Source organism: Catharus ustulatus, chromosome 6 (genome assembly GCF_009819885.2).
Source record: "Catharus ustulatus isolate bCatUst1 chromosome 6, bCatUst1.pri.v2, whole genome shotgun sequence".
NCBI lineage: Eukaryota > Metazoa > Chordata > Aves > Passeriformes > Turdidae > Catharus > Catharus ustulatus.
Genome location: NC_046226.1, coordinates 11351395 through 11377978, shown reverse-complemented (window position 1 = coordinate 11377978; position 26584 = coordinate 11351395). Strand labels below are relative to the sequence as shown.

Below are 26584 nucleotides of genomic sequence, written 5' to 3'. Positions count from 1 at the left end.
TTTGTAGGTATTTTGCCTCGCAGCTGGTCTCATTACACAGTGCCAGCTGGTATGACTGTTATCCAGTGGGTGTCTGACTTCAGTGAGCGCATTAAACAGCTCCAGAATATCTCCCAGGCAGCTGCATCTGGTGGAGCAAAAGAACTGAAGGTACCTTGTGCTGACTTCTTGGGGTTATTGGTGGAGCTGTGTAACTGCTTCCTGGAGTCTTCACATCAGGACTTCTAAATAGCTCCTCAGTCAAGGAACTTGAGTCAGTGTTCTCTGAAATGTCTGTAAATACTGCTGAGCATCTCCTGATCACAGCGTGATGAGGCTTAGCAGGCTAACTGCACAGAGATCAGAGGGAGCATTAGTATTGTGGAACAACAGGAGACAAAGCCTTAGAGCAAAAAAGCATCTTAGCAGTTACACTGTGTTCCAGTAGTAGCAGGAACATTTTAATGTAAATAGATTGCTAAAGTATTTATAATAGCCATTGATGAATACTGCAGCTGAAATACTTTTTTTCCCTATATTTTCCCCCCTTACATAGAACATCCATGTGTGCCTGGGTGGCCTGTTTGTACCAGAGGCATATATTACTGCTACAAGACAATATGTTGCCCAAGCAAACAGTTGGTCCCTTGAAGAACTCTGTCTTGAGGTCAATGTTACAACTACCCAGAACGCAGTCCTGGATGCCTGCAGCTTTGGAGTCACAGGTAAACTTAGCTGAAGGAAGGGACCTTGCTCTGAAATGTGTTCAGAAGCTTCTGGTACTAAATGGGCTATGTCAAATGAAAAAGATACTGTTGTTGCAAAGGTTAATACACACTTTGTAAAAGTGTTTTCAGATTAGTCTGATATTAGTTATTAGGGAAGTACTTAAAATCCTAATACATCTCGAGTCTGGGGTCAGTGTATATTGAAGTGGCATTGCGCAGTGTATCACCTACAGCCTCTTCATTTTGCAGTATGAATTACTTCTCATTTAGAGCACTTAGCCCTTAAATGATACAGAGAGAGACAGCCTTTGGATGTTTGAGAGCTCTTAGAACTCTAAACTGTATTGCTATTTGCAGGGTTGAAGCTTCAGGGAGCTACATGCAGTAACAACAAGCTGTCGCTTTCAAATGCAATTTCAACTGTCCTGCCCATTACACAGCTTCGCTGGATCAAGCAGACAAATGCTGATAAAAAAGCAAATGTTGTAAGTATTGATGAAAATATTTAGATATCCCTAGCAGTTTTTTTCCTAAGGCTTTATGGATACTTGTACCAGGCACAACAAATCAAATTCATGTTCTCTAATTACTCTTAGTGTCAGCTGGCTTCTGATTTTAGGGCTAGCAGCAAACGGATGTAATGCTGACCTTGTCTTTCCTTTGTGGATAGATAAAAAGTAGAGGCATCCAAAAATGCTGTTCAGTGCCGTAACGGCATCTGTGAATTTATTAAGTTTGGGGTTTTTCCTCATATTTTGAGTACTGAGTTATCTGAGACCAAATTCCCATCTCATTGGTACCATAAAGTGTTACAGAAACCTGTGACACTCTTCAGCTGTCTTACAGAACTCTTCTATGTTCATGTTTTTTCCCAGGTTACTTTACCAGTTTATCTGAACTTCACTCGTGCTGATCTGATTTTCACCGTTGACTTTGAAATAGCCACCAAGGAAGATCCCCGCAGCTTCTATGAGCGTGGTGTTGCAGTTCTCTGCACTGAGTGAACAAATTTATTTTCACTGGTTAATGCTATAGTAAGTGTCAGTCTTCTGTGTAGTGGTCACCTGTACTTTTGTAATCAGGGTAGGTTAGCAGATGGATTTGTGTCAAGTTGGCTGGAAAAGTGATGGTGCATTGGGAAACTGATAGGCCAGAGAGATTTCTTTGAAGGAGGATTGAATGGGATTTTTAGAGGGTTATTGGTAGATGTGATATTTGATGGATTATGTTATATTAAATAAAATATATAGCAAAAATTTTGACTGTCTATTTTTGTTAATCTAATTCTTAGTGATGGTTTTGGTCTGGAAAACCTATACCCATGATCCTTTCAGAGAGTAACTGTGAATTGCTGTTCAAGCTAACCTCCAGTAACAGGAACCTTGGAATGTAAGTCTGTAGTGCAGTAAGACACAAAGCCTGGTATTTCTTGTGATAATTTAGGCCATTGCATTAATTACTTGCAATGGACTGGGTCTTACTTGAAGTAACCTGCTACCATGCATTGAGAAGCTGGAGCATCCTGAACTAAATTTCCTTGTCCTATTGACCATAGAGGTTCCTCTTTCTCAAACTGCTTTTGTGGTGAAATATGTCTCCAGATTCATGTCTCAGTAACCCAAGAGGAGGCTATTAAATGTTACAGTATTATTTGAGACTCTCACATGTGACCAACTGTTACTAAATTAGGGAAGCTGGGAGTTCCTGCTAATTTCTTGGGTTGCTGTAATGGTTTGGGCATTTGCTTGCTTTTTCTGATCCTGAACTTGTTGGCTAAGCATTTCTACCTTTTTGACCATCCTCTCAGAACAGCTGTCCTCTCTGACAGTGTGGCTAAAGTCAAGTGTTCAAAGACATGTATGTAGAACGTGAGTACACACCTTTCTAATCTCAAAATAGAAATCTTGGGAGCCCCTTCCTTCAGTGATTGCTCCTGTGATAGCAGTGACTTTCATCAGCTCTAGTATTTTTCTGTGATAAAGGCTTCTATAGTAGAAGCCTGTGCTAGGAGGAAAAAGTGCTATCTCATCCTGCCTCACATACTAGTTTTGGTCAATGCTTACTGTTTACTAAAACAGAATTCTGCTGTCTGCCCTCTCCCTCCTGTTCTGCAAAGTTAATCCCTGAGACTGAACTGTCCTGGCTGGTGTTTTTACCTTACCAAGTGTGAGTCCCAGACCAGTGAATCATATAATCTTTGTGCAGTTCTTCCCCAGTTGTGAGGAATAGAGGTGAGAACTACATGCATCATGATCCAAGATGAGTTATAACTGTAATGCCTTTGCTTTGTTTCAGCCTCTATGAAAGAGTTTGATTTCCAGCAGCAGAATGTGTCTGGAACTGGTATCACTGCCTCCAGCATAGTTTCAATTACATTGTACAGACAATGCTAGCTGCATGCTCTGGGTACCAGCTGCAGTATGAAGTATTAGCTTAAATCAAGAGCTGGCTGTTGGCAGCTCCACTGAACATGCACCTTCCTTTCAGCAACTGCTGTTTGTGCACAGCTCATTGACCTGGGCTGTGGTACCACATACAGCTGCTATTAAAACTCTGCCTGTACTAGTTCCACCTATTGACAAATGCTGATGGGTAGATCAAGAGTCTCATGTATCCTAGAGCTTGAGCTTCCCAAACTCTTCAGGTCTTTTATGCTAACTTCTGCATTAGGCCTGGCTTAACAAAAGATGCAATTACAGTTCACAAGTTAATGCACAGCTGGATTCTCATGCTGAATAAATTCCAATGAGTAGATACTGTCCCATGTGGCTTACCTTTCCACTTACTTCCCTCCTCTCCTGTCATGTGTAAAATAGCTGCTTTAAAAGTGAAATCCTCTTCAGACGAGTTTAGGGGTTTTGACTGCAGTTTGAAAGTCGGGGTATTCAGTTTTATTTAGCCTCAGCTGATGGGGCTGAGAGCTAGGACTTAAAAGGAGGGGCTTGACTGCATCACAGTGTTGTATTCCTAAGCTTTTCAAAAGTCTTCATGCCAGAGAGAGCTGTAGCCTAGTTGCAGTACATCAATCTATAGCTGCAGGTGGTTTGGTGGTTGTTGGTTTGTTTGGGGTTTTCTCAACTTCACAGTTTTCACTGCAGCAATCTTTGCCTCTGGACAAGTCAAGGGGCAACAACAGTAACTTCTGTCTTGAGGCAAAGGCCTCTGAAACTGTTTAACCACACATATTCCAAGCTGATTAAAAACTATTTCCAGGTGGGAGAATAAGGATGAAAGAAAAGTTGCTTTAATAAAATAAGTACACAGGTGGAAGGGTACAATTCTAGCAGTTAAATAGTATTTTGAGTGGCTTTCCATCTTAGGAAAGAAACTGGAAACTAAAAATCTCTGCCAGTTGTACAAAACAAATGCTTTCACAAGTTGATGGTACTAACATTTTTCAAGCCAGCATTGTACTTTCATAGTTAGTAATTCCCCTCCCACACAAATGGACTACCCAGATTCTAAACCTAATTAAAGAAATTGCCATATAGGAGAGGGAGATCAGAGACAATTTTTTGCTCCTTAACTGGCCTCCTATCTGTGGCCACCTCTCCTGGAGTTCCTGAGTGATTGCTGTCACTAAGAAGCTCTGAGCTAATGTGTTCCACATCCATTGTAAACATTGATCTGGCAGCTAGACAGAAACTGCCCAAACATTGGTCAAACGAAGTAGGAGTAGCTGTGTTAACAGCAACTAGACAATTTCTCCCTCTTTGAAGAAGAAAATAAATGCTGGATTGCCAGTTGCAGTCAGTTCAGCATGATGCAATTCTGCTGTTGGTAGTCAAACCTTTGTGTTCACCACTTTTAAGGAGGTCAGACACAGCAAGAGCCACACCTGACATGAAGCAGGTGCCACACAAGCCCTAGCTAGTGGAACCTAATTGCAGCCAAGGGCTCATCCCTTTCTCTTGTTGACAATCCCTTGGCAGTGTTGGTGAAAGTACACTGAAACTGAGCAGCTGCCTCCAGGTACTGCACACAGGAGCTGGGGCTGGTGCTTCCAGAGTACCTGGGCACCAACCTTGTCTGTCATGCTGTGGATATAACTGGAATTGCCACACAACTAGTTTGAGTCCATTTTTCAAGTGGATCTCAGAGCTCACTGTGCAGTACCATGCATTTGTAATGGGCTTGAGGCAGCCTGCTTAGTTCAGGTATACTCTGCAAAATAAATCTCTACCAAGAATGATCCTTCAGAACAGTTTTTTTCCAATTATTTATTCATCCCTTTGATTAAGTTGCACGGAATTTCTTTCTCTTTAGTTTTTCACTAGCACCCTCTGGAACAGGAATCCCTTTTCTTTTAATTACAGGCTGCTCTGCCATTGTGCCATCACAGCGAGCTGTGAGCAGGGGCTGTGGAGCAGTGTCAGCCGGGATGGAAGGGAGCTCTGCAGGGACTGAAGGGTTAACAGCCATCAGTAAGGCGTGGTCAGGTGCCAGCCCCGTGGGGGTAAAAGCTTCTCTGGCTGGAGGCAGCAACAGATCCCTCTGGAGGCTGGGAAGCTCCAGGGCTGCTCTGCAGTAATTTACTGCCTGAATTTCACTGATGTTTGGAGGGTTAGGGAAGGATTCTTCATCTTCTGAAGTATCAGCATCCTCCAAAGGCATCGCATTTGAGGCACTGTTTGTCCGTGGTGCATCTCTTATACCGCAGTCAGTGTGAACAGAGGCATCTTCTGAATCACCGTCATAAGGATCTAAAAACTAAAATAAACATCTCTAAACATGGTGGATGGTTATTTGTCCTTAAAAAAAAAGCCAAACAAGATGCAATATACAATGGACTTTCAAATCCCTTTCAGCCTAAGTCACAGACTTACTGTGGAAGCTCTTCTGTTTATCCACACACTCCTACCTTTATTTTAGTTTTTAGATGCTACACCAAGAACTGTGTAATGCCCAAAACCTACTTGTAGTCCTCTGGCCTGCTTTGCTTTCTTGGATCCTCCAGCAAGTGGGCTAGGCACAACCTATTTAAGAGACGTTAACATAAGTTTATAAGGCACTTTTCTGTAAGTTACCAAACAAAAAACAGAGTAGGTGGAAATTCTATGGAAGACAAAGCCAGATTCTGACATCACTTGTCTAAAAGACAGTAGAAAGTGTGTCTCAGTCTAACTTTGAAAGGTATGGTAAAGTTAACCTAAAATAGAGCTATGGTCTTAGTGCACTTAAAACATTGCACTAAAGGGAACAAATGAGCAAATACATACCACCAGAAAAATAAACCAAAACAGCACATAAATAATAGTAGTCAGGATACAATTTAGAGTTTAGGGAGCTTCCCTCCCACTCAGATCCCTTTTTTGTTCTTTCACATGGGGATGATTTGAAATCCCAAAACAGCACTTAGAGTCTGTCTGTTAATTATTTAAAAAAAAAAAAAAAAGCTAAAAAAAACCAAACAAACACAAACATGTAGGGAGACTCCCTTTAGAAAGCAAACCCCAGGTACCAAATCTCACAAAGGGAAAGAAGTTAACAGCAAGGAAAGAGGGAAAGTTGTTGAAAAGAACCCAGCACAGGTGCTCTGAGAACACACTGCCAGTCAGTGCCGTGCTGTTTCCAGTAGGAAGGGGGAGAACTAAGCACAGCTGAGACAAAGCAGGGCTCAGGAATCTGGGCTCAACAAGAAACCAAAGGCTTTACCAGAGGAGCTGAAGTCCAAGCCTGTTTGTGACAGTGCTGCCTCAAGGACAGAGACACTCCTACAAAGCCCTTCTGCTTCTCCAAAGAGCACAGAAATTGCCCAGTCCTGGCCTGACACCTGCCTCAGCACCCTCAGTGAGAGCAGCCAGCTCTTTGTTCAGGCTGGGACCTGTGTAAGCCCCCCTGCCCAGCCATCACACAGCTGGATGTCCAGCCTGGCTTCTCCCAGGAGAACACAGACATCTCCAGCCTCGCCCTGACCTTTCTGGAAGGTGAAATGATGGCAGATTCTCCAAGTCACAAAGCACAGTGATTCACATGGACCAACAGTGAGCATCAATCCCAAGGAGTTTTACCCATAAATTAAGTATTTTGTTCTCCACTCCAGCATCAGCTCTTTTTTCATCAGCACAAAACACATTATTCTGGTCTCACAGAACAGTGTTCAGGAAGTTACCAATATCCATAACTAACTGCCACAGCAACAGAGCTACTCTTAATCTGCTCCAAAAGGGACTGTCAGAAGGTAGAGATTCTCCACCCAGAACTGTAGAAATACCACTGGACCACAGCTGCTGAAAGTTAACCTTGATGAACAGCCCAGGTCAGCACTATCTTAGCATTCATCTGCCTAAAATACTGTCTCTTTCCTGCCTCATCCCCCTGGAATCAACTTTTCTAAAATTATTAACAGTTGTAAAAAAGAGCCTAATGGAAAGGGTAGTATTGGGTCTGGGGTTGTTTTGGTTTTTTTTCAATTCACAAAATCAACAATGCCACAACATGCCTTGGATGCTCCCTATTGAGGCTGAAGAAAAAGTTGGATACACATCAGGGAATCCCATCACCATCAGAACACTTCAGTGAGTTCTTACCTCTGCCCTGGATTCAGACTCGGACTCTGTGCTTGACTCCACTGTGCACTTCTGCTGCAGAGGAGGAAGGGAAAGCAATGCCACTCAATGCAGAAGTTACTGCAGCTTCAGGCTGGAGCTGAGGTCTAGTGCAAACTACAGGTGCTGAGTTTCACCAAACCTTCCCCATCTGAAGCCAGCTTGTCTTTCCAAATATTCTACACCTGTGGTGCTGGTTGGGTTGTGCAAGTGAGACATAAGGGGAAAAGAGAAGCCTCTCTCATCACTCCTCACCCCCAAAAACACAAAGGGAAGCAGACCAGAATGTGCGTCACACTTGATAAGAACAGATACTTCAGGCTTGTGAGTAACTTTACAAAATATTTTTTAGTTTGCACTGTGGTTCTGTTTGTTTCTTTGCATTTGGTGGCCCTGCAGCTCAGAAATGTAACTGCAGATGAAGGACTCAAAACACTCTCCATTTTTTTAAAGCTTTTGCTTAAGAAAGAGACCATGCAAACAAACAGCCCCCCAGTCCCCAGAAGGTAGGACAGAAGTGAAGGAGTTACCACCATCCCTCCCATTTAAATTAATGCATGCACACCTGTTCTTCATACACTCTTTTCCAGCCCAGCCAGCTGCACCATCAAGCCAAGGGCAAACCAAAAAATGCTTTCTAAATTGTATTTTAATAGTGAAGTAGAGAAGCAGCAATTAGAAAAGTTACCATGTAATTTCGTGCCAGTCTTTCTATGTAGTCTGGGCTTTTAACAGAATCCTCCTTTTCCTGAGCATCTGCTGAAACAGGCAGAGGGTAGGAGAGCACATCAGAGAAAACCTTCTCCGAGATAAAATGCCTAGACATAGCTACTCCCTTTGTGCTAGAAAATTATCAGTCCTTCACATAGTCTGTGTTAAGCTCTTAATCAAAGGCAGCTTCTGTTGAAAAATAAGAAGCAGCCACTGTCTTCTACCACAAGAACACTTCATTCATTGGTCCTTCATGCAGCATGAGGAAAATACAACTTTTTTGAGATGCTTCAAAGGTTTTTTTTCCTCTTCTTTTAGGCACTGCAATGTTTCTGAATCCTTAAATAGGTATTTGTGCTCAAGATACCCAACCAGACCAGAGAAGGATAAATGCAAAGCTGTGCCATAAGCCAGCCCTCTGTTCCAGCTCCCCACTCCCAAAATTCAGTCCCTCTACACTCACACATCCCCTCCTTCAGCTTAGGGCTCTGTTACGGGGGCTCCCCTCCCTTCCACACGCTCATACCCTGCCCATCCCGTACCCTGCACACGTACACGTACCCATCCCATCCCGCACCTTTCACACATCCCCATCCCGTACCCTGCCCAGCCTCCCGCCGCCTCCTCCGCCGCTGTCTCCTCCCAGCCGAGGCCATCCCGGGCCCGGCCCCTCTCGCCTCTCCCGCTTTATGGGCCGGGCCCGCAGCCTCACACAGCCCCGCTCAACCTCCTCCACCTGGGAAGCTGCTCCTTCAACTAAGAGGGAATTACGCAACAAAACTCCGGAGTGAAACCCTCCCGCCGAAGAAAGCTCTTTGTGCCACTGCTCTGCCTGTGGGACCTGCACTCCTTTGGTCACTACATTTCCCAAGTGTGAATATAAAATACACACGGATATGTATGTATTTGAAAGCACACATGTGCACACACATCCAGTTTGCAAGGCCTGGTGGCCAGGGATGTGACACTTCCCTCTGCTCTCACACTTTTTTTTCTGGAGCCCCATTTCCTTCACATGCACCTCCAACAGAAGAGTCAAGGGGAACCCCCCTCTTCCCTCCAGAGACAGCAGGGTGATCAAAGATGTTTCCTCCTCTCATTTGCTGTCCCCTGTAGCAGAGGGACAGTTGCAGCTGAGCATCCTTCTTCATCACTTACAATCCAACACAACAGTTTTACTGTTTTTAAGTATCAGGAACAGTATCTTTTCAGAGCTGCTGGAAAACTACAGATCAGGTTTGTCTTCCACAAAGAAGCAGATCTGATTTGACCCTTCAAAAGCCACATATCTATTCCCTTTTTTCTTGTTCTTTTTATAGGGAATGATGAACTATTTTTACTTTTTTCCGAATCAAATTCCTTTTCTTCCCATTATCTCTTTCCTAGCTAGCTTTCTTGCATCTTTCTGCACAGTGCAGAAGGCACTGCTGTATAAAAACCTTGGCAAAACAAACATCTCACTGTAAATCCAGCAGAGGGTTGTTGCTTTGAAAAGACACCAGGAACAAGTCCCAGTGGGGGTGACAGTGACAGCAGCTGTACCAGGAACAGCTCAAAAGCCCCAAAAGCCTTCACCCCTCTTCAGCCTCCAGCTGAGCTAGACCTTGTTGCTTACACCTCTTTTCTTCCTGGACACCTGCCTTTTCATCCCCGTACCTTCTATACCCAGACTAAAATCTGATGATTACTTCCCCTCCAACCGTTTTCAAAACACAGCAACCAAGAATCTCCCTCAAAGCCCCATAGTACATCCCACCACTGAAGTGGGAGCTGAGGAGGCTCTGTTAGTGCCTGCAGCACCAGCTGAGCTCAATGAGCACCAATGATCATCATGCTTCACCCAAAGACAGGGCTAGGAGTCCTTACTCCCACAAAAGCCTGCCCAAAATTAGCGACTGATTGTTTACAGGCAGCAGCTGTTAGCAGCAAGGCCCCGGCTCCATGGATTGGTCGGTCTGGAGGGGCTGGAAGGGTGAGCAGGGCCCGAGGCTCCCACAGCACACCTGCCCCCTGTGTCATTGTGGGCAGCAGCTACAGTCACACACCGCAATTCCGAGGGAGAGCTCAGGTGTCACCTCCCAAAGCTCACAGGATGCCATCGCCGAGCCCTGTGGCTGCAGCGGGGACAAGGAGGTGGCCAAGGGTCCCAGAGGTGCAGCAACGCTCCCTCCAGGGTTCACTCCCATAATTTCCCACTGCTCGGTGCTCTGCCTCTCCTCACTCACAGAACTTGTGCCAGCCCCCGAAGCTCTGATTTCCCTTGAGTCCAAGCTTTCTTATGGTCTGGCTGCTCAAAAACACCCAACACGTTCTCAGGCAAGAAATACTGGAGATAATCTGTAAGTTTCACCTGAATTATGCTCTTAGAGGTAAATTTGTTTTCAAGAGAGGTTAAGACTTGTGCCACCACTGACCAAGTAGAAAAGTCTTTAGCATTGTGACTGTAAATTTTAAATCCCAGTGTTACTAATTGGAAGATTTCTTCACCACTTTTTACATGTTATGGAAGATTTTGTAAAATAGATTTTAGTCACAAGTCACACATACCTTAGAATTTCACTTAGTTTTGATACAATACTCTTGAATCAGTTTTGACACTGAGGTCTTGAAGCAGTAACCTAAAGCTTTCTGAAGTCTCCTCTCCTGGAAACTTCCAACACACCAAACTGAAAGTCAGTACTGGTGTACACACTACAAACTGTTTCATCTGGCTTGATGCCATGTTTGTCATTACATCCCTCACTTCGAGGGCTGGTGATGGAACACAAGGGACATCTCACCCAGGGAGAGCAAACAGCACCTGCCAAGGCACGGGGATACTCGAGTTCAAAGTACATCTCGCACAGTGCCCAGGCAGGGTTCGGTGGGAGGCACAGCAAGGAAATTACGTCCTTGCTTTGACAAAGCTTCTCTCACTGACCTGCAGGCAGGCACCTGTCTGTTCTGCAGACTTTTATGAGGTAGCTCATGAACATTTCATGTAATAATACAGAATGTGAGGTGTGGAAATTCAGCCTTCAGCAAAAGCAAAACAGCTTTGAAGCAGTTATTTTCATATCCCATATTCTTGGAATTTGGAACCGTGCGATCACCTCACTCTAGTGAACTGACACATAGGAACAGCAGCTTGAATTCCTCCCTTATGTACCCACAACTTCCTTGCTGTGTACCCACTGCCCCAAATTCTGTACAAAACAGGGAGTACCCTTCTCCCTGCCCTCAGAGTGCTGCTTTGACGGAGATCTTACAAAGCCACAACGTGCACCAGGTTACTTTGAGTTAGTTCACACAAAACCGAGTTTAGGCACCTATGGAACAGGAGCAGAAACTGCACCCTTTCACCTTACCACAAAAAGAACACCAACAGATCACTGGTGTATGTATGTGAATTATTTTACAGTGGAAGCTCCTGTGTCATGGAGCAGAACACATGGGCACAGGAAAAGAGTAGGGCAAGATGGTCAGAATTTGCCCTTAAACCCCTCCTCCTCTCCAATCAGTTAATTAAATTAAAGCCATGAGTATCAGATACTATCTCTGCCTAAAGTCAACTAAAGGGCAGGTTTCTGGATGAAGCTGCTTACCACAAAGTTCTCTCTGCTATTTGAAGACAAAGGCCAAGGACTACAGAACACAGCACAACCAAGTAGTTCCCCCACAGGCTGTGTGAGGTGTAACTGGCAACCTCTCAGGAAAAAGCTCCTCATTGCCTCTCCCAGCAGCACCATGGAATGGGGCTGCAGCTTTGTTCACTCAGACCTCAGAACAACTGCTGAGCTGAACCATCCACACTCATTATACTCCACACTCGGAACAACCAGAGACCCTTCCTGCTCTGGTGGGGCACTGGTTTGAACAGGAATCACCAAGCACACCCTATTAATTATAAATAGGGCACAGCAGCAGCTGGAGCAGCTGGATCAGGATGGGCAGAGCAGTTTTGTTTCAGTGTGAACAGACAAGTCAGAGACACAGCTCAATTCTTAACACTTTTATTCTTACAGTTCTAGGTTTGAACTGTACATGCAGAGTTGCATAAGTCACAATAGAGATTTACAGTGGATTCTATTCTATGGTAGAGTGCAATCCAGAATCCTTGAACAGTATAAAAAACAACTTTAAACATCAAGACCTTGTTAGGAGCAGAAGGATTAAAGCTTCCCCAAAAGATTCAGCTCTCCTAGATACCTAGTTACTAGGTACTGTATATGTTAAACACTTAAGAGTTGAAGAGCTGTGGAACACTAAACAAACTTGGAACAACAACCTGATGTCTTCCCATCTTCGTTACTTCTTTCCACATTTCTGGCAATTAAGAATAAGTCAAAAACCCTGCCACCTGCAACCAGCTAATACAGACAAAAATAACTACTCCTTACTTGCCTGTTTAGGGTTGTACAGTGTTAAAGAAAATATTCCCTCAATGGCATTTGTATCTCACATCAGCTGAAAAAGCAATGTAACAAAAATAAAGGTATAACATCTTTGAAAATAAATATAAAGAGGGAATGCAGACAAAGTGTCAAAGATTTTTTTTGGCAGGTAACATTCATAATATACAAAATATAACTTATTCATATTAGCCAAGGAAACATTCATGAGTTCCTGTAAACTGGTTTAATCCACCTCCTCCATGCGTGATGTGTCATCATCTCCTTCAAGAGGTGGCATCTCCTCAGTGACTGCTGGACTGGCTTCTTCTGCAGCAGTGTCATCTTCATCAATGCCTGTGCAGGAAACACACCCCATTAATGCTGACAGCACAACAAACCTTTCATCTCCACCACAGCACTTCAGCCTCCTGAGGGATTCACTTTCCACACTACCAAGCAAGACCAAGACAACACACCCCGAGCTTGTTGGAGCCAGGAGAGATTTGAGAACTTACCCAGGCCAAGTTTGATCATTCTATAAATGCGGTTGGCATGTGTCTGAGGGTCTTCTAAGCTGAAGCCAGAGGACAGGAGTGCTGTCTCATACAGCAAGATGACAAGATCCTTCACAGACTTGTCATTCTTATCAGCCTCTGCCTTCTGCCTCAGTGTTTCAATGATGGAATGATCAGGATTGATCTCCAGGTGTTTCTTTGCTGCCATGTATCCCATTGTGGAGTTGTCCCTTAATGCCTGGGCTTTCATGATCCTCTCCATGTTGGCAGTCCAGCCGTACGTACTTGTTACAATGCAGCATGGGGAAGTAACTAAACGATTGGACACAACAACCTGCACAAGGAATACAAAGCACAAGCTTGCAATTTAAGCCATTCAACAAGTGCAACTGATTTACCTGAACTCATTTTAGATTGCACTTTTACACACAGGTAAACCAAGTACTGCTTTTACCTTTTCTACTTTCTTTTCAAGAATATCTTTCATTATCTTGCAAAGATTTTCAAACTTTGCTTTCTTCTCCTCCTGCTTCTTTTTCTCTTCCTCATCTTCTGGAAGCTCCAAACCCTCTTTTGTTACAGAAACCAGGGTCTTGCCCTCAAATTCCTTCAGCTGCTGCACACAGTATTCATCAATAGGCTCAATCATGTAGATCACTTCCAGCCCATGTTTACGAAGACGCTCCACAAAAGCGGAGTTGGCCACCTGATCCTTTGTTTCACCTGCAAGAGAGAACAACACCATAGATGAATCTCAACACTAACAGCAGCATGCTCAGTTTTCTGCACAGCCTATGCAACAGCTGTGCTGCTTCATGTCCCAACTACAGGGAAACGAAAGGGGCACCAGCAGCCCAAAGACACTCAAGCTGTTTAAACTGAACCACCAGCATCTAACAGTCTTAACTGATTTGGAAGCAAATTTCCATTTCCTGGAATGCCAGGTAAAAAGTGTTTCCCATTCCTATCAAGCAAGGGACCTGGGAACCCTGTAACAGCATTTATAAATCCCCCAGAAGGTAAACCTACATACAGTGTTGGCTTTTCTGACCATTTCAGGTCCCAACTCACCAGTAATGTAGTAGACATGCTTCTGGTTTTCCTTCATCCGAGTGCAGTAATCCTTCAGAGAAACCATCTCATCACCAGATGCAGATGTGTAGTACCTCAGTAATTCTGAGAGCTTCTTGCGGTTCTGCGAGTCCTCGTGGATGCCAAGCTACAAGAAGTAGGAAGAAAAATCACTAAGTGATTCCTTCAGGTAAATACTGAACTGTGGTAGTTTAGTAGCTCAGGCACAACAACTGTCTGCAAACTGCAAGTATCAGCATTGTTCAGAAAGGCTACAAACCTTGATATTCTTTGAGAACTGCTCATAGAACTTCTTGTAGTTCTCCTTGTCCTCAGCCAGCTCAGTGAAAAGTTCCAAGCACTTCTTCACCAAGTTCTTCCGGATCACTTTCAGGATCTTACTCTGCTGCAGCATCTCACGAGAAATGTTCAGAGGTAAATCTTCAGAGTCTACCACACCTCTCATGAAGTCTGCAGAACAGAATTACCTTTGTTAGTCTCATAGTCACTCTACCTACAATGTGGCTCTGCCCATCAGAAATTATGAATTTCTTTCTATAGAACTCCAGTGAACATCAACTAAGCAATACTTTTTAAATGCCCAACAACTGTTTACAACTGAAACCCTCCCCCTGTTGAAATTTCTTAACATACAAAAGGCAACTAATGAATAGCTGAACAATTCTTCTGTTTAGGTAATGCTTCCCCAGAATTATACTCACTCAGATATTCAGGGATCAGTTCCTCACAGTTGTCCATGATGAAAACTCTGCGCACATACAGTTTGATATTGTTCTTCTTCTTCCTGTTTTCAAACAGATCAAAGGGTGCACGCCGTGGGACAAACAGCAGAGCCCTGAATTCCAGCTGCCCTTCCACAGAGAAGTGCTGTGAGAAAGCAAGATCATAGTTTTAGTCCATCTGCATGGTTCCACTGTGATAACCAACCACTCTTCAAACGCAGAACACCAAGTGCGACCATCAGAGATCACACTGACAGAGCAGCCGAGACACTGGTCAGAACAAGCACATTCCTCAGACACACTGAATTAGTGGTAAGAGGTCAGCAAACTGATTCAGAACACATTCAGTTCCTTACTCAGCATACTGAGATATAGGAAGAATGTACTCTTATAGCACTTCCCACTGTCAAACAAAAGGCTCAAAACCTTTTCAATGACAAATTGCAAACCTAATGAGTTTTTGTATTTATACGTAATCTAGTTTTCAGTTTAGACATAGTAACTAAACTGTAACTGGGAAGGCTACTGCACTTCCTGACTTCAGGTTCAATCCAGGTTATTAACACCAGTGCACAATGTGGATCACAGTTCAGCAGCATGTTAAGCAACCTTCTAGCATCAGTGCTGTTATGTCAGTTGTGTCTTGAGATAAGAACTTACCTTGACAGCCAGGTGGTCTTCCCAGTCATTAGTCAGACTCTTGTAGAATTCTCCGTATTCCTCATTGGTTATGTCATCAGGGTTCCTGGTCCAAATGGGCTTGGTCTTGTTGAGCTCCTCATGATCAATGTACTTCTCCTTGATCTTCTTCTTCTTCTTTTTGTCTCCATCCTTCTTCTCTTCTTCTTCATCAGAACCAACATCCTCAATTTCTGGTTTATCTTCTGTCTTTTCCTCCTTCTCTTCTTTTTCCTCTTCCTTTTCCTCAGCCTCATCGTCACTCACCTCCTTATCACGCTCCTTCTCCACCTACAAAACAGCATCTTTTTTCAGTACTTGAATTGCAAAAGTTGTAAATTTACTAACAGTTCTAACACACCCCTTCTGGCCCTCACAAATCCAGAAAACTTCATGAACATGGTCAAGCTCTCCCGTTCTACACTCCAAGGACTCTCATTCTGGGTGCCGACACAAGTGATGGTTTTTCCACATGCTATGAGCCAAGTTCTTACCATTCAGTTTTGTTACACTGAATGACTTGTAACAATATACTTAATTGATAGAGACAGACACTACTGGCTTGGTGAACATCCTTTTTCTTAACCTAGTCCTGTGAAATACAGTTTAAAGTCATGGAACTAGATTTCCACAGAGCTTCCTCCATGTAGTATCTGAAAAAACTGAAAACTAACCAAATAAACCCTGACTACTCCTTCTTACATGAACTCTCACTTGTGGAAGTGGCAATACTGAATTAGCATTTCGAGTAAGGTACGTACAAAGAGTGTAATTGGGTAGCCAATGAACTGAGAGTGCTTCTTCACGATTTCCTTGATTCGCCGCTCTTCCAGGTATTCAGTTTGATCTTCTTTAAGATGCAGGATGACTTTTGTTCCACGGCCCAGAGGTTCACCTAGAATGGAGTTCACACATTTCACTTTGCTGCAGCGGAGTAGACTTAGTAATTAACTCTTTGAAAGCATGCATCAGCCATTTGGTCACCACTAGCACCACAATAAAACCATCTAGGTTACACTCTCTGCATGTATTTCAAACAAGCTTCAGAAAATGTTTACTACTCTGAGTCTTTTAAGACTCTGCATAGAGTATCATCAGTGTCTTACAAATGTTTTTCAATGTGCAAGCTTTGAAAGCTTAATGCATATATAGAATTACACCAGCTGGAGCAGCAAGATGAACTGGACCTATGCCTGACATGATACATTACTTGTATTAATTCTTCTTCTCTTGTGTCTTTTCCAAGGCAGACTATTTATCATTGTGAAACATCTTCAAAAAAACAGAACAGTGAACAGGAGCACAGAACACTCACCGTTATCCAGTCTGACAGTGAAGGACCCTCCAGCTGAGGACTCCCAAGCATACTGCTCATCATCGTTGTGCTTGGTGATCACTGTCACCTTCTCAGCAACCAGGTAGGCAGAGTAGAAGCCAACACCGAACTGCCCAATCATGGAGATATCAGCCCCTGCCTGCAGGGCTTCCATGAAAGCCTTGGTGCCAGACTTGGCAATGGTACCAAGGTTGTTGACCAGGTCAGCTTTGGTCATCCCAATGCCAGTATCCACAATGGTTAGAGTGCGATCATGCTTGTTTGGAATCAGGTTAATTTTCAGCTCTTTTCCAGAATCCAGCTTGCTTGGGTCAGTCAAGCTTTCATATCTTATCTTATCCAGAGCCTGTAAAATAAAAGACAGGCTTTAGCATTTCCTGACTAATCCTAGAAAATTTCAGTAATTGTCAGAATTAACCAAACTAGTTTTGGTACTTACATCAGAGGAATTGGAGATCAGCTCACGGAGGAAGATTTCCTTATTGGAGTAGAAAGTGTTGATGATCAGAGACATCAACTGAGCAATCTCAGCCTGAAAGGCAAAGGTCTCCACCTCCTCCTCCATTGGCTGGTCCTGAGTCTGCACAGCTTCCGGCATCTGTGAAAAAACAGGGAGGAGTTGAAATTCCATCCGGAACAGCTTAGCTAACATATCCTCCTGCAGGCAGTGACTGGCATTCTGCGATCAAGTTTTTTAACCACGTGGTTTCAGCTCCAGAGGAACCCATACATTAAAAAAAGCCCTTCTCAGATCTTATTTCCAGCCATAACCATTCAGAAATTTTAATGAATGCAGATAATAGATGACAAGACTTTAACTACAGGCTTGCTTTACACTCACTTTACCTCATAGCACTTGGAAAAGACAGAACTATTTTTCTCCCCTCCCCTAATTTATGGTCTGATATGGTACCTTTATTTTCCCCTTTCATAGAAATACCAAAAATCTTTATTTGGACTTTCTCTTATTCCCATCTCCCTATTACTCTGCATACACAGCCATCACCTCCAACAGCAAACACTATGTACAACTCTCACTCATGCACCAACACTGCTCAGTCGGACCCGTTTCTCTGGACAAACATTTACACTGATACTCGTCCTTCACCGGGTACCTCGCTGCCCGTTTGCTCCCCCGCGGGAGCCAAGCCTCAGGGGCGGCGGATTTCGCCCGAGAGGTCTGTCCAACCACAACCCCGCAGAACTCGCCCCAGAGCGAAGGGCAGGAGCGCGGCCGGAGCGCTGGGCGCAGGCCCGGCCACCGCCTCGGGGCGGCCCCGGCTCCCCCGCCCGCCCGGACCGCGCCCCCGAGCCGCGCGCGGAGCAGCGCCCCCTGGCGGCGCCCGCCGGCACCGCGAGACCTTCTAGAAACTGCCAGAGCCTTCCCTGCCCCACCCCCCCCCGCCCGCGCATTCCCCTCCCCCAAAGCGCTGCGGAGCCGAGCAGCCCCCGAGCCCGCTCCTGGCCTCACCTCCTTGCCCCCGCTCTGCTCGCCTGCCCCTTCATGCTGCTCTTTCTTCCCCCATCCCCCTTCCCTCCTACATTCCGCTCCCGCTCCTTCCTTCCTGCAGCCCCCCCCCCCTTTGCCGCTCGCTCCCTTTCCTCCTGGCACTCTGCCCCCTTCCTCTGGCCCCCGCTCCTTCCCCCCCACTATTCCGGTTCTTTTTCCCTCTGCAACCTATTTCTTCCCACACCGCCGCCGCTCCTTTTCTCCTGCTCCCCCATTCTTTTCTCTCTCCCTACTCCCTTCACCCCTCTCACCCCCGCCGCTTTCCCGCTCCGGCGCTCCCCCACACCGCAGCTCACCCATCTTGCACTCTCATGGCTGGGTGCCCATTCATTGGGAGCGAATCTCCCCGGCCACCCGGTACCTCTGCACTGGAGCGTGCTCGGCTGAGTCCCCACAGCGCTCCCGGGCACGCTGCGAGGCGGAGGCGGCGCTGCAGCTGCACCCGGGACAAGAACAGCCTTCCCTGACCGCCACCTACGGCCCCGCTCCACTGCGATACCGGCCCCCCCCAGGGAACTGCTCAGAACCCCTACCCCCACTGCTACTCCTTTGAAAAGACAAATTTAGTAAACTGGGTTCAGAATCAGCAACACCGGTCTCCCTTTCAGCCATACCCAGACCGCAAGCCCTGATCACCTTTCCCACGACCTGAGGAAGCGCGGAGAGAAGCACGACCTGCGCCACGCGGCTAATGCAGCACACCCCAGCCCCACCCCCCACGCATCTCCAAACACGAGCCCCACCGCCCCCAACCACCGAGCCCCGGGATTCGGTCGAAAAACATTCCCTGCGCCGATCCACCGCCACCTGCCGCCTCCGCCGCTCACCTTGGCAGGGGGAAGGGGCGCTGCTCTCCTCGCTCACGCTGTGACACAACCCTCACGCTCCGCTGCAGCCTCACTAGTGCGCGCTCCCCACAGCCCGCCCGATTTATATACGGCGGGATCCGCCTCCTTCCAGAACCATCGGGAACCTTCACCGCCGGCGCGGGGGGGCGCGGGGAGGGGGCCGCGAGGCGGGGGCGGAACCAGCCGGCCGAGGGGCGGGGCCGCGCCGCTCGCAGCCAATCGCAGCCGTCCGCGACAGGAGCCCCGGGGCTGGCGGCTGAATGGGCGCGAGAGCGCGCGCTCCGCCCGCCCCGCCCCGCTGCGCCGCCAGCGATTGGCTGGGCCGGGAATCAGAGGGCGGGGGGAGGAAGCAGGAAGGAGGCGGGCGCATGCGCAGGGGCCGCGAGGGGCGGTGCTCGGGTTGGTTGCTCGGGTGCTGGATGACGTCACTCGCTGCCGAGCCCCACTCCGAACGTCCTAGAACGGGGCGGGGTCTCTCCCTCCCCCCGAGTTCTCCTCCATCATCCCCCCGCCCCCGCGGAACGGCAGGGAAGGGCCTGGAAAATGCGGGGTGCCCCCTGACTCCTTCTGGGGACGGCCTAGGGCTGGGGTGTGGGGCGCGAGCACACTTTCTCTCTCCATACTGAACCCCCGTCTCTGCTGTATGGCGGTGCGCGGCTGTGTGGGAGCGCAGGGGTGCGGGTGTGTGAGGGCGCTGCAGGTCTGTGGGGTGAGGGTGCTACAGTGTGTGAGGGTGCTGCAGGTGTGTGAGGGTGCAGGTCTGTGGGGTGCAGTGTGTGGGTGCTGCAGGTGTATGAGAGTGCTGCAGGTCAGTGGGGTGCAGTGTGTGGGTGCTGCAGGTGTGTGAGGGTGCAGGTCTGTGGGATACAGTGTGTGGGTGCTGCAGGTCTGTGGGGTACAGTGTGTGAGGGTCCCGGTCTGTGGGGTGAGGGTGCAGGTCTGTGGGATACAGTGTGTGAGGGTGCAGGTTTGTGGGGTGAGGGTGCCGGTCTGTGGGGTGCGGTGTGTGAGGGTGCCGGTCTGTGGGGTGCAGTGTGTGAGTACAGGAGGGCGCGAGGTCCGGGTGTCCGAGTGTGCCGGAGCGTGGCTTGCGGGTGTGCGGCTGTGCGGAAGTGAAGGTGTGCGGGTGCGCAGGTATGCAGGTGTGCGAGCTCAAGGATTTGAGTTACTTAAGGATTTAAGGTGCGTGGCGGTGCAGGAGTGCAGGTGTAGCTGTAGCTGTGCGGGAGAGCCGGTGCAGGTGTGCAGCTGCTGCCGTCCCCCCGGGCGGGCCGAGGGGCTGCGGGAGGGCGGCACCGCTCTCCTTCGCCTTGCCCTGCTCGCCGGGCAGGATCCGGCCGCGCTGCCGGGCGTAGCCGGGTGAATCACGGCTTAGGGATGCTGTGGTAACGCGTTTCGCCTGCTCAGGCAGAACAACACTTATTCTCACACAGCAGGTATAAGTCTGCGAGTTAACCAAATTCTGCCTCTCGGTCTGTGCACTTGCACAGGGTAAAAAGAGCCGTGGGACCGAATCCAAGCGGCTCGGCAGACCTACATAGCTATGCAGTTACTTAAGGATTTAAGTGCTAATAGTGGACATGAGGCGTAGGCCAGTGCTGTTGGGTTTGTAACAGCCCAAAGCATGAAATCCTATCAGGGATTTTCAGCCTGACCATGGCCTTTGCCAGTTCACCTCGGAAGTCTTGGTTGATGTTCAAAGGGCACCGCAAGAGACACCTTTATACATACATTTACATATCCTGCATAAAGGCTTTGATATGTACACGTCTCATTATACCCAGCAGCTCTGTGATTGCAGCATTTAGCAGGGCGGGTATTTTTATATCCTGTATGACCTGATTGAGAGCAGGGAGTTAAATGCAGATCTTCCACGTCTCAGGAGAATGATCTGCATCCCATGTGTTCCAGACCAGACTTCTAAAACTTTCTTCTTGGAGCTGATCCACTTTCGATGATATAAATACCAAGAGAAACTACATGATGTTAAAATTGTGCACTGATGTAAGCATGAATCTAGACAAATCTCCTTGCTCTAAAGAATGGCTGTTTATTTGAGGAATAAAGAGAGTGTTGTTTCTGTTGCAAAAATTAATCTCAGGTGCAGCTTCTTTCCCTTTTCTTTTGGCTCTTAGATGTGCCCCAGACTTCTATCTAGTTCTGTCTGATCTGTCTGACTTTGGGGAATTGAAGTTTAAGTTATCTAACCTACCCTTCTCCAAATTAAGCATCTGAAATAGACTGGGTAGCATAAATTAGATATTCTAATACTTAGATCCATTAACACATTTAATCAAAAATCCTCATGCTGAACTTAATATTCTTTGCATTAGTTATCCTGCAGTTTTAACCCAGACAAGCACATCTGATTAAATTGGGGTCCACTGGCTTGATTTTGTTGTAGCATTATGTTTTCAGGGGGTTTTCAGTACTCTGACAAGATACCTTAAGCACATGTGTAAGGCATGTAGGAACAACAAGAAATGAAAATTACAGCTTGTCTTGCTGCAGTTTCTGCAGTATCTGGATCAGTATATGCATTGGTACAATGTCTTAAAGGACTTTGCCCTTCTAAATCCTAGTGTTTCAGCTCTCACCCAAGCAGTTGGCCAAAATACGGGATCCTGCAGGTTATTTTAATTAGGTGGAAAAATTAATCTGGTGTCAACAACATCAAAGGGTGCATAGATGAGCTGCTGCTCAGCCCACAGGAGAAATCAGACTGTAAGGGTGAGGTTATTTGCTCACCATTCTAAGCCACTGAAAAAGCTGGATTTCAGCCAGCACTCAGCCTTGAAAGTTCTGCACTTAACGTCTGGGTCACCTTCTTGGTGCTTAATTTGTCTGGTTGTTTTCTGTACTCTGTTCAAGTTTGATTGTGAGTTGCTTCTCAAAGCATTGCTCTTCCTTTCTCTCAAACTCTTATGCATATACAAAACAGTGTGCAGCAAAATGCTTTCTTGAGTACGACAAGTTCCTTTCTTTGCCCAGTGACTGTGATTTCAGTGATCTGACAGCTGCTTTGGTTGTCTGCTTCCATAAAGCAGCCAAATGGCTCTTTACCCTGTCCTAATAAAGTGTGGCAGTTGCACTCGGGCATAATGATGTAACTTCCATGTTTTTTCTTAGATTAAAAAATAGTCATGGTACAGTATAAATATAGTATAAATTCTGTAGGATGTGCCTTTTAGGCTGAAGCCCTTTTGCATTCAGATTCCATTGACTGAAATGCTTTCTAACATGTATTTTCATCAAAGTAACTTCTGTATTTTAGAGAAAGGCTGAAGTATTGCAGTATATAGAAATCTGTCCAAGCATTTTGTCCAGCAATATTCTACTAAATTTGCTTGTGTGCTTCTCCTTTTTCTGCTTTTGGAGGCATCCATAATTTTAAGGGTGGTGCTTTTACAAAAATAGTCAAGATGTTTAAGAAAGTATTTTTCCTTTCTAATCTCTCAATTAATGTGGGTCTAGTGATTCAGACTTAGGGATATATGTCATTTCAAGCATGTGAAGACCTATGGAAGGTTTTGCATATGTCTGCAGGATCACATACCTTTATGCTGTCTAATCTCATCATTCTGTTTTCTCTTTTGTGGTTGTGTTACTCAGCTTTCAAAAGCAGACTGATTTCTTTTGTCAAAGTTGTTTGACAAGTGCACTGGGAGAATTTAATCTCATACCAAACCATCTAAGTTTTCCCAGCTCTGCTAGTCCAAGTTCCTCTGTAAAACACATATTTTCTTAGTGACTTGTGAATAACCTGTATGTTTTTTGTTCTGTTATGCAGTGAGGGCTAGCAAATATAGGCACTTTGTTCCTATGGTTACTCTATTTTAACTGATCCCAGTTTTGTATTGCTTCACTTTTAGGCAAGGGAAAAAAAAAAGGTTGGTTCCAAACTTGGTTCATGTCAGAGTTAATTTTGGAGGAAATTCTGAGTGAGATAGATCAAACTTTCAACCAAGAGATTGTGCTGGTTTCTATTGCAGTAGAGTTAATTTTCTTCACAACAGCCAGCATGGAGTTATATTTTGAATTTGTGCTAAAAACAGTGTTGATAATTCAAAGATGTTTTTGTTATTGTTGGGCAGTGTTTGGACATCATCAAGGTCTTTTCTGCTCCTCCCACTGATCCCCAGTAAGGAGACTGAGGGGCACAAGGAGCTGTGGGGGGACACAGCTGGGATAGCTGACCCTGACTCACCAACAGGACCTTACCAGAAAGCCCCTGCTGTGCATTTCCTGGTTCCTAAGGATTAGTCCCATACTTGTTCTCTGTACACATTTGTATCCTAATGGAATCTTTACTTACATGATTTAATAGAACTCCTTGCTATGTGAAAGTTATAATATTTGAAAAGAACAAAGTAAAAGTTGGCTGGAAGGAAGTTATTTAATGTTCAAAGTGTTGAAATAACACCCAGGAAATCTCGGGTTTATTCTTAATTAAATCAAAGGCTTTTTCTGTGTTGCCAAAGTAGATTTTTTTGGTTTTTATAAGCCACATAGAAATTAAAAAACATTTGTATAGAGAATTTGAATTCCAGCATTTAACTTAACTTCTGAGTGTTTGGTGTTGTAGCCTTAATGCTTTTACAGCATTGCTTTAAAATTAAAATTTTGTTTGAGTTCTGAGACAGTTTTGCCATGTTATCTCAGTGCTTCAGGGTTTACTGAAGAAAAACAAAACAGCAGCAACTGAAACTGCGTAGCAGTAGATTTCAGAAGAATGATGTAAGTAGAAAGATATGGTAATATATGTCTAGTTTGCTTTAACACATGGAATTATGCATGTAAAGTCTGTGTTATCATAATGAAATGTAAAGCTGGGAATGGATATCTGTCTAAGCAAAGCTTCATGTTTTCTTAAAACTGTTTCCCAGGCTCTTTTCTTTTGTGCTTCCTCATTGCTAGCTGGAAGCTAAAGTGATCATAAGATCTGTAGATCACAAAAAAAAGGTGATTCATACTAGAAATAGGATTGATAGTCACTTAGAAGGAATATTTTTCTGGTGAAGAAGCTACTTAAGAGGCAAAGAACAAAATCGATCTCATACAATGTAATTGTACCGTAGAACTGCAGGTGGCAGCAATAATTGCCTGGACCATGGGCTGTGTGTACGCATTCTTTTCTCCTAAAAGTTTATGGTTCTTGAAGTATGTGTCAGGGACTGTGAAAACCGGCAGCCATTTCTCTCAGAAGGATTCTAAAGGGACTTACTGTTGAACAAGAATATATTTGTTATGGCCAAGGTCGACAATTTCACTACTAACAAATGTCAATTATAATTTATATTATATATATATATATAAAACATATATAGTATATTTATATAGATATGTAAAGCTCAGCTGCATAGGAGAGCTGAGAGAATGAGCATGGAAAGGCCTGGATTCATGGAACATTAACAAGGTCACAGAATAATTTTTCAGCCTTATCATAAATTACTTTATGTGGTGTTTGTTACAAAATTAATACGTTAACTTGAAAAAAACTCAAATTTGATATTTTAATTTTGTCTTCATCTTAATATTCCCTTATGACTGGAAAAAAACATATTTTCTTTATATTTAGACCTTATATAATGTTTTACACTTTCCCAGAATAAATGCATGATTATGTACTTCTTGGCTGAAATTATATGTACAAATCAAGCATCACACCTATGCCAACTGAGCTATACAAGACACTTTGTCTTCCATCAAGTTAAAAATGTTTCTTTCACACTCTGATTCTGCTCCTTAAGAGCATTTTAAGATGACTATAGTTGTGTGTGGAAATGTGTGTGGTCTCTGTCTAGCATGGGACCAAAAAACCAGGACACACAGTTACATGGCTTGGAGCGGGACAGAAGAATGTCATGCCCATCAGAGCTCCCTTAAATCATGAACAGTTACATAAAACTGTTAACTTTGGAGGGAGAATAAGTGGTATGGTGGCAGCTGTGACTTTTATTATCCATAGTTAAAAGCTTTGTTCTATTCATAGGCATAAGTTTCAATAGATCCTAATTCAGAAGGACAAAAAGCTTGGAGAAGAAGCCCTTCCAGACAGCAGAAGGTTTGACTAAAAAGTCCCTAGACAAAGAAAACCCTAGACTACCCATGAAGAGTTAAAAACAATAGTGATTGTAAAGTTACATCATTAGAAAATAACTTAATAGAGCCCCAGTTTCAGCAGGCATGGAAATAAACCTGACACTTTTTTCCTTGTACGTACTCAGGTTCTAGGAGTTGAATTCAGTGTAACAGTAAGGGTTGGGGGTTTATAAATATGCAACAGCTGAGCACTGTTGGATATTTACTCTCAAGTGCAGGTATGTTTGGAGCACTTACATACCTTATTTTGTGTATGTGGTAGATTTGGAGACAAAACTGTCCTTCAAGCCACCTTCTAAATGATGGATACTGTTGTAAATTATGTCACAAAACATATGTTCTGTATTTCACTAACATTCTTGATGCAATAGTACTGATTTTTGCAGATTACTGATGACAGATGACTTCTCAAAGTTGAGTTAGGTGATTATGACATGAAAGAAAGGTTGATAGTAGGAAATAAATTTTCAATTTATTTTAGATAGAGGCACAGAAGGTAATTTCTAGTCCTGGGCTTTCAGTAGATAAGAAAGATCACGTGTTTTTGCATTAGGTAGATTTTATATAAAGAAGATACCTTTGGGATCAAATTGCTCTGGTGATTTTAGCAGAAGGAAGAAGAAAAATCGTTGGAAAGGCCTTCATAGTTCAGGAACACTTCCAAAGCATCTACTTCTTTATAAGCACATTTCCTAGAAACAAAGAGAAAAAACCTTCATAGACAGGTTTACCTTAGAAATCAGGGAAAGAGTGCAATCTGGTATGGAGATCACACTTTCAGATTCAGTTGTGAATGAAATTTTAGTTGTGTGAAGAGCTGAGAAAGTAGTTTTACTAAGAAGTGATAGCTGGAATCAGGGTGAAATAGGTTAAAGAAAATAAATTACACATTTTTATTGAGGATACTGAATATACAATAACCTCAATAATTCTGTTTTAAAGAGGGCACAGAAATGGTAAAAGCTGTAGAATCTTGCAGAACAACTGCTTAAATTGGTGCTAATCTGATAAACCTGATTCTAGAAAGAATTTGCATGGAGGATTTTTAGTTATTTATTAAGTGTGAATTGTAGCTCAAATTAGCTCTGGTATCACACAGCCAATTTACCTTGGATCTGACCAGTATGAAAGGAATTCTGTGAAAAAGACCTGTAAGAAGCTTTGGCTGAGGCTGACTCTTGTCACTCCTTCAAAGATGTGTCTAGGCAGAACACCTCACAGTCCAGAGAACTGCTTATAAACTTGCTATCTTCTTTCCTTCCTTCTGAAGGTCAAGAAAACTTGGAATAATTTGAATATTGTCACCTTTGTAATTGTGCTGTGCTACAATATCTGTGAAAAAACATTTGAAGTCAGCTATTCAGAATTCAGTATATACTGTGTGCTATATTATGAGTCTGCTACACACCTAGGGGTTTCAAATTTCATCATGAAGCATGTTT

The 26584-nt window shown here is 44.6% G+C and overlaps 3 protein-coding genes across 3 annotated transcripts in view; 1 reads left to right on the top strand and 2 right to left on the bottom strand.

The window, feature by feature from the left end:
- DYNC1H1 (dynein cytoplasmic 1 heavy chain 1) overlaps window positions 1-1966 on the top strand; it is a 44360-nt gene extending 42394 nt beyond the window's left edge. The window contains exons 75-78 of the mRNA XM_033063697.2: window positions 8-150; window positions 536-704; window positions 1065-1192; window positions 1583-1966. Coding sequence (XP_032919588.1) covers window positions 8-150; window positions 536-704; window positions 1065-1192; window positions 1583-1711 — 569 coding nt within the window. The 3' untranslated portion in view covers window positions 1712-1966. The remainder of the gene's footprint in view (window positions 1-7; window positions 151-535; window positions 705-1064; window positions 1193-1582) is intronic.
- Window positions 1967-4943: 2977 nt separating this feature from the next.
- On the bottom strand, window positions 4944-8492 carry LOC116997372. Its single transcript, XM_033061937.1, has 4 exons — window positions 7944-8492; window positions 7238-7291; window positions 5624-5683; window positions 4944-5417 (listed from the first exon to the last, which is right to left on the bottom strand). The coding sequence occupies exons 1-4, from the start codon at window positions 8079-8081 to the stop codon at window positions 4944-4946; spliced, it is 726 nt and encodes a 241-aa protein (XP_032917828.1). The 5' UTR covers window positions 8082-8492.
- A 3450-nt stretch (window positions 8493-11942) lies between these two features.
- HSP90AA1 (heat shock protein 90 alpha family class A member 1) lies at window positions 11943-19220 on the bottom strand. The gene is made up of 11 exons (XM_033061795.1): window positions 19020-19220; window positions 17122-17280; window positions 16662-17028; window positions 16108-16241; window positions 15329-15637; window positions 14648-14813; window positions 14206-14396; window positions 13926-14073; window positions 13309-13577; window positions 12855-13188; window positions 11943-12693 (listed from the first exon to the last, which is right to left on the bottom strand). The coding sequence occupies exons 2-11, from the start codon at window positions 17278-17280 to the stop codon at window positions 12584-12586; spliced, it is 2187 nt and encodes a 728-aa protein (XP_032917686.1). The 5' UTR covers window positions 19020-19220; the 3' UTR covers window positions 11943-12583.
- Between the last annotated feature and the right edge of the window lie 7364 nt (window positions 19221-26584).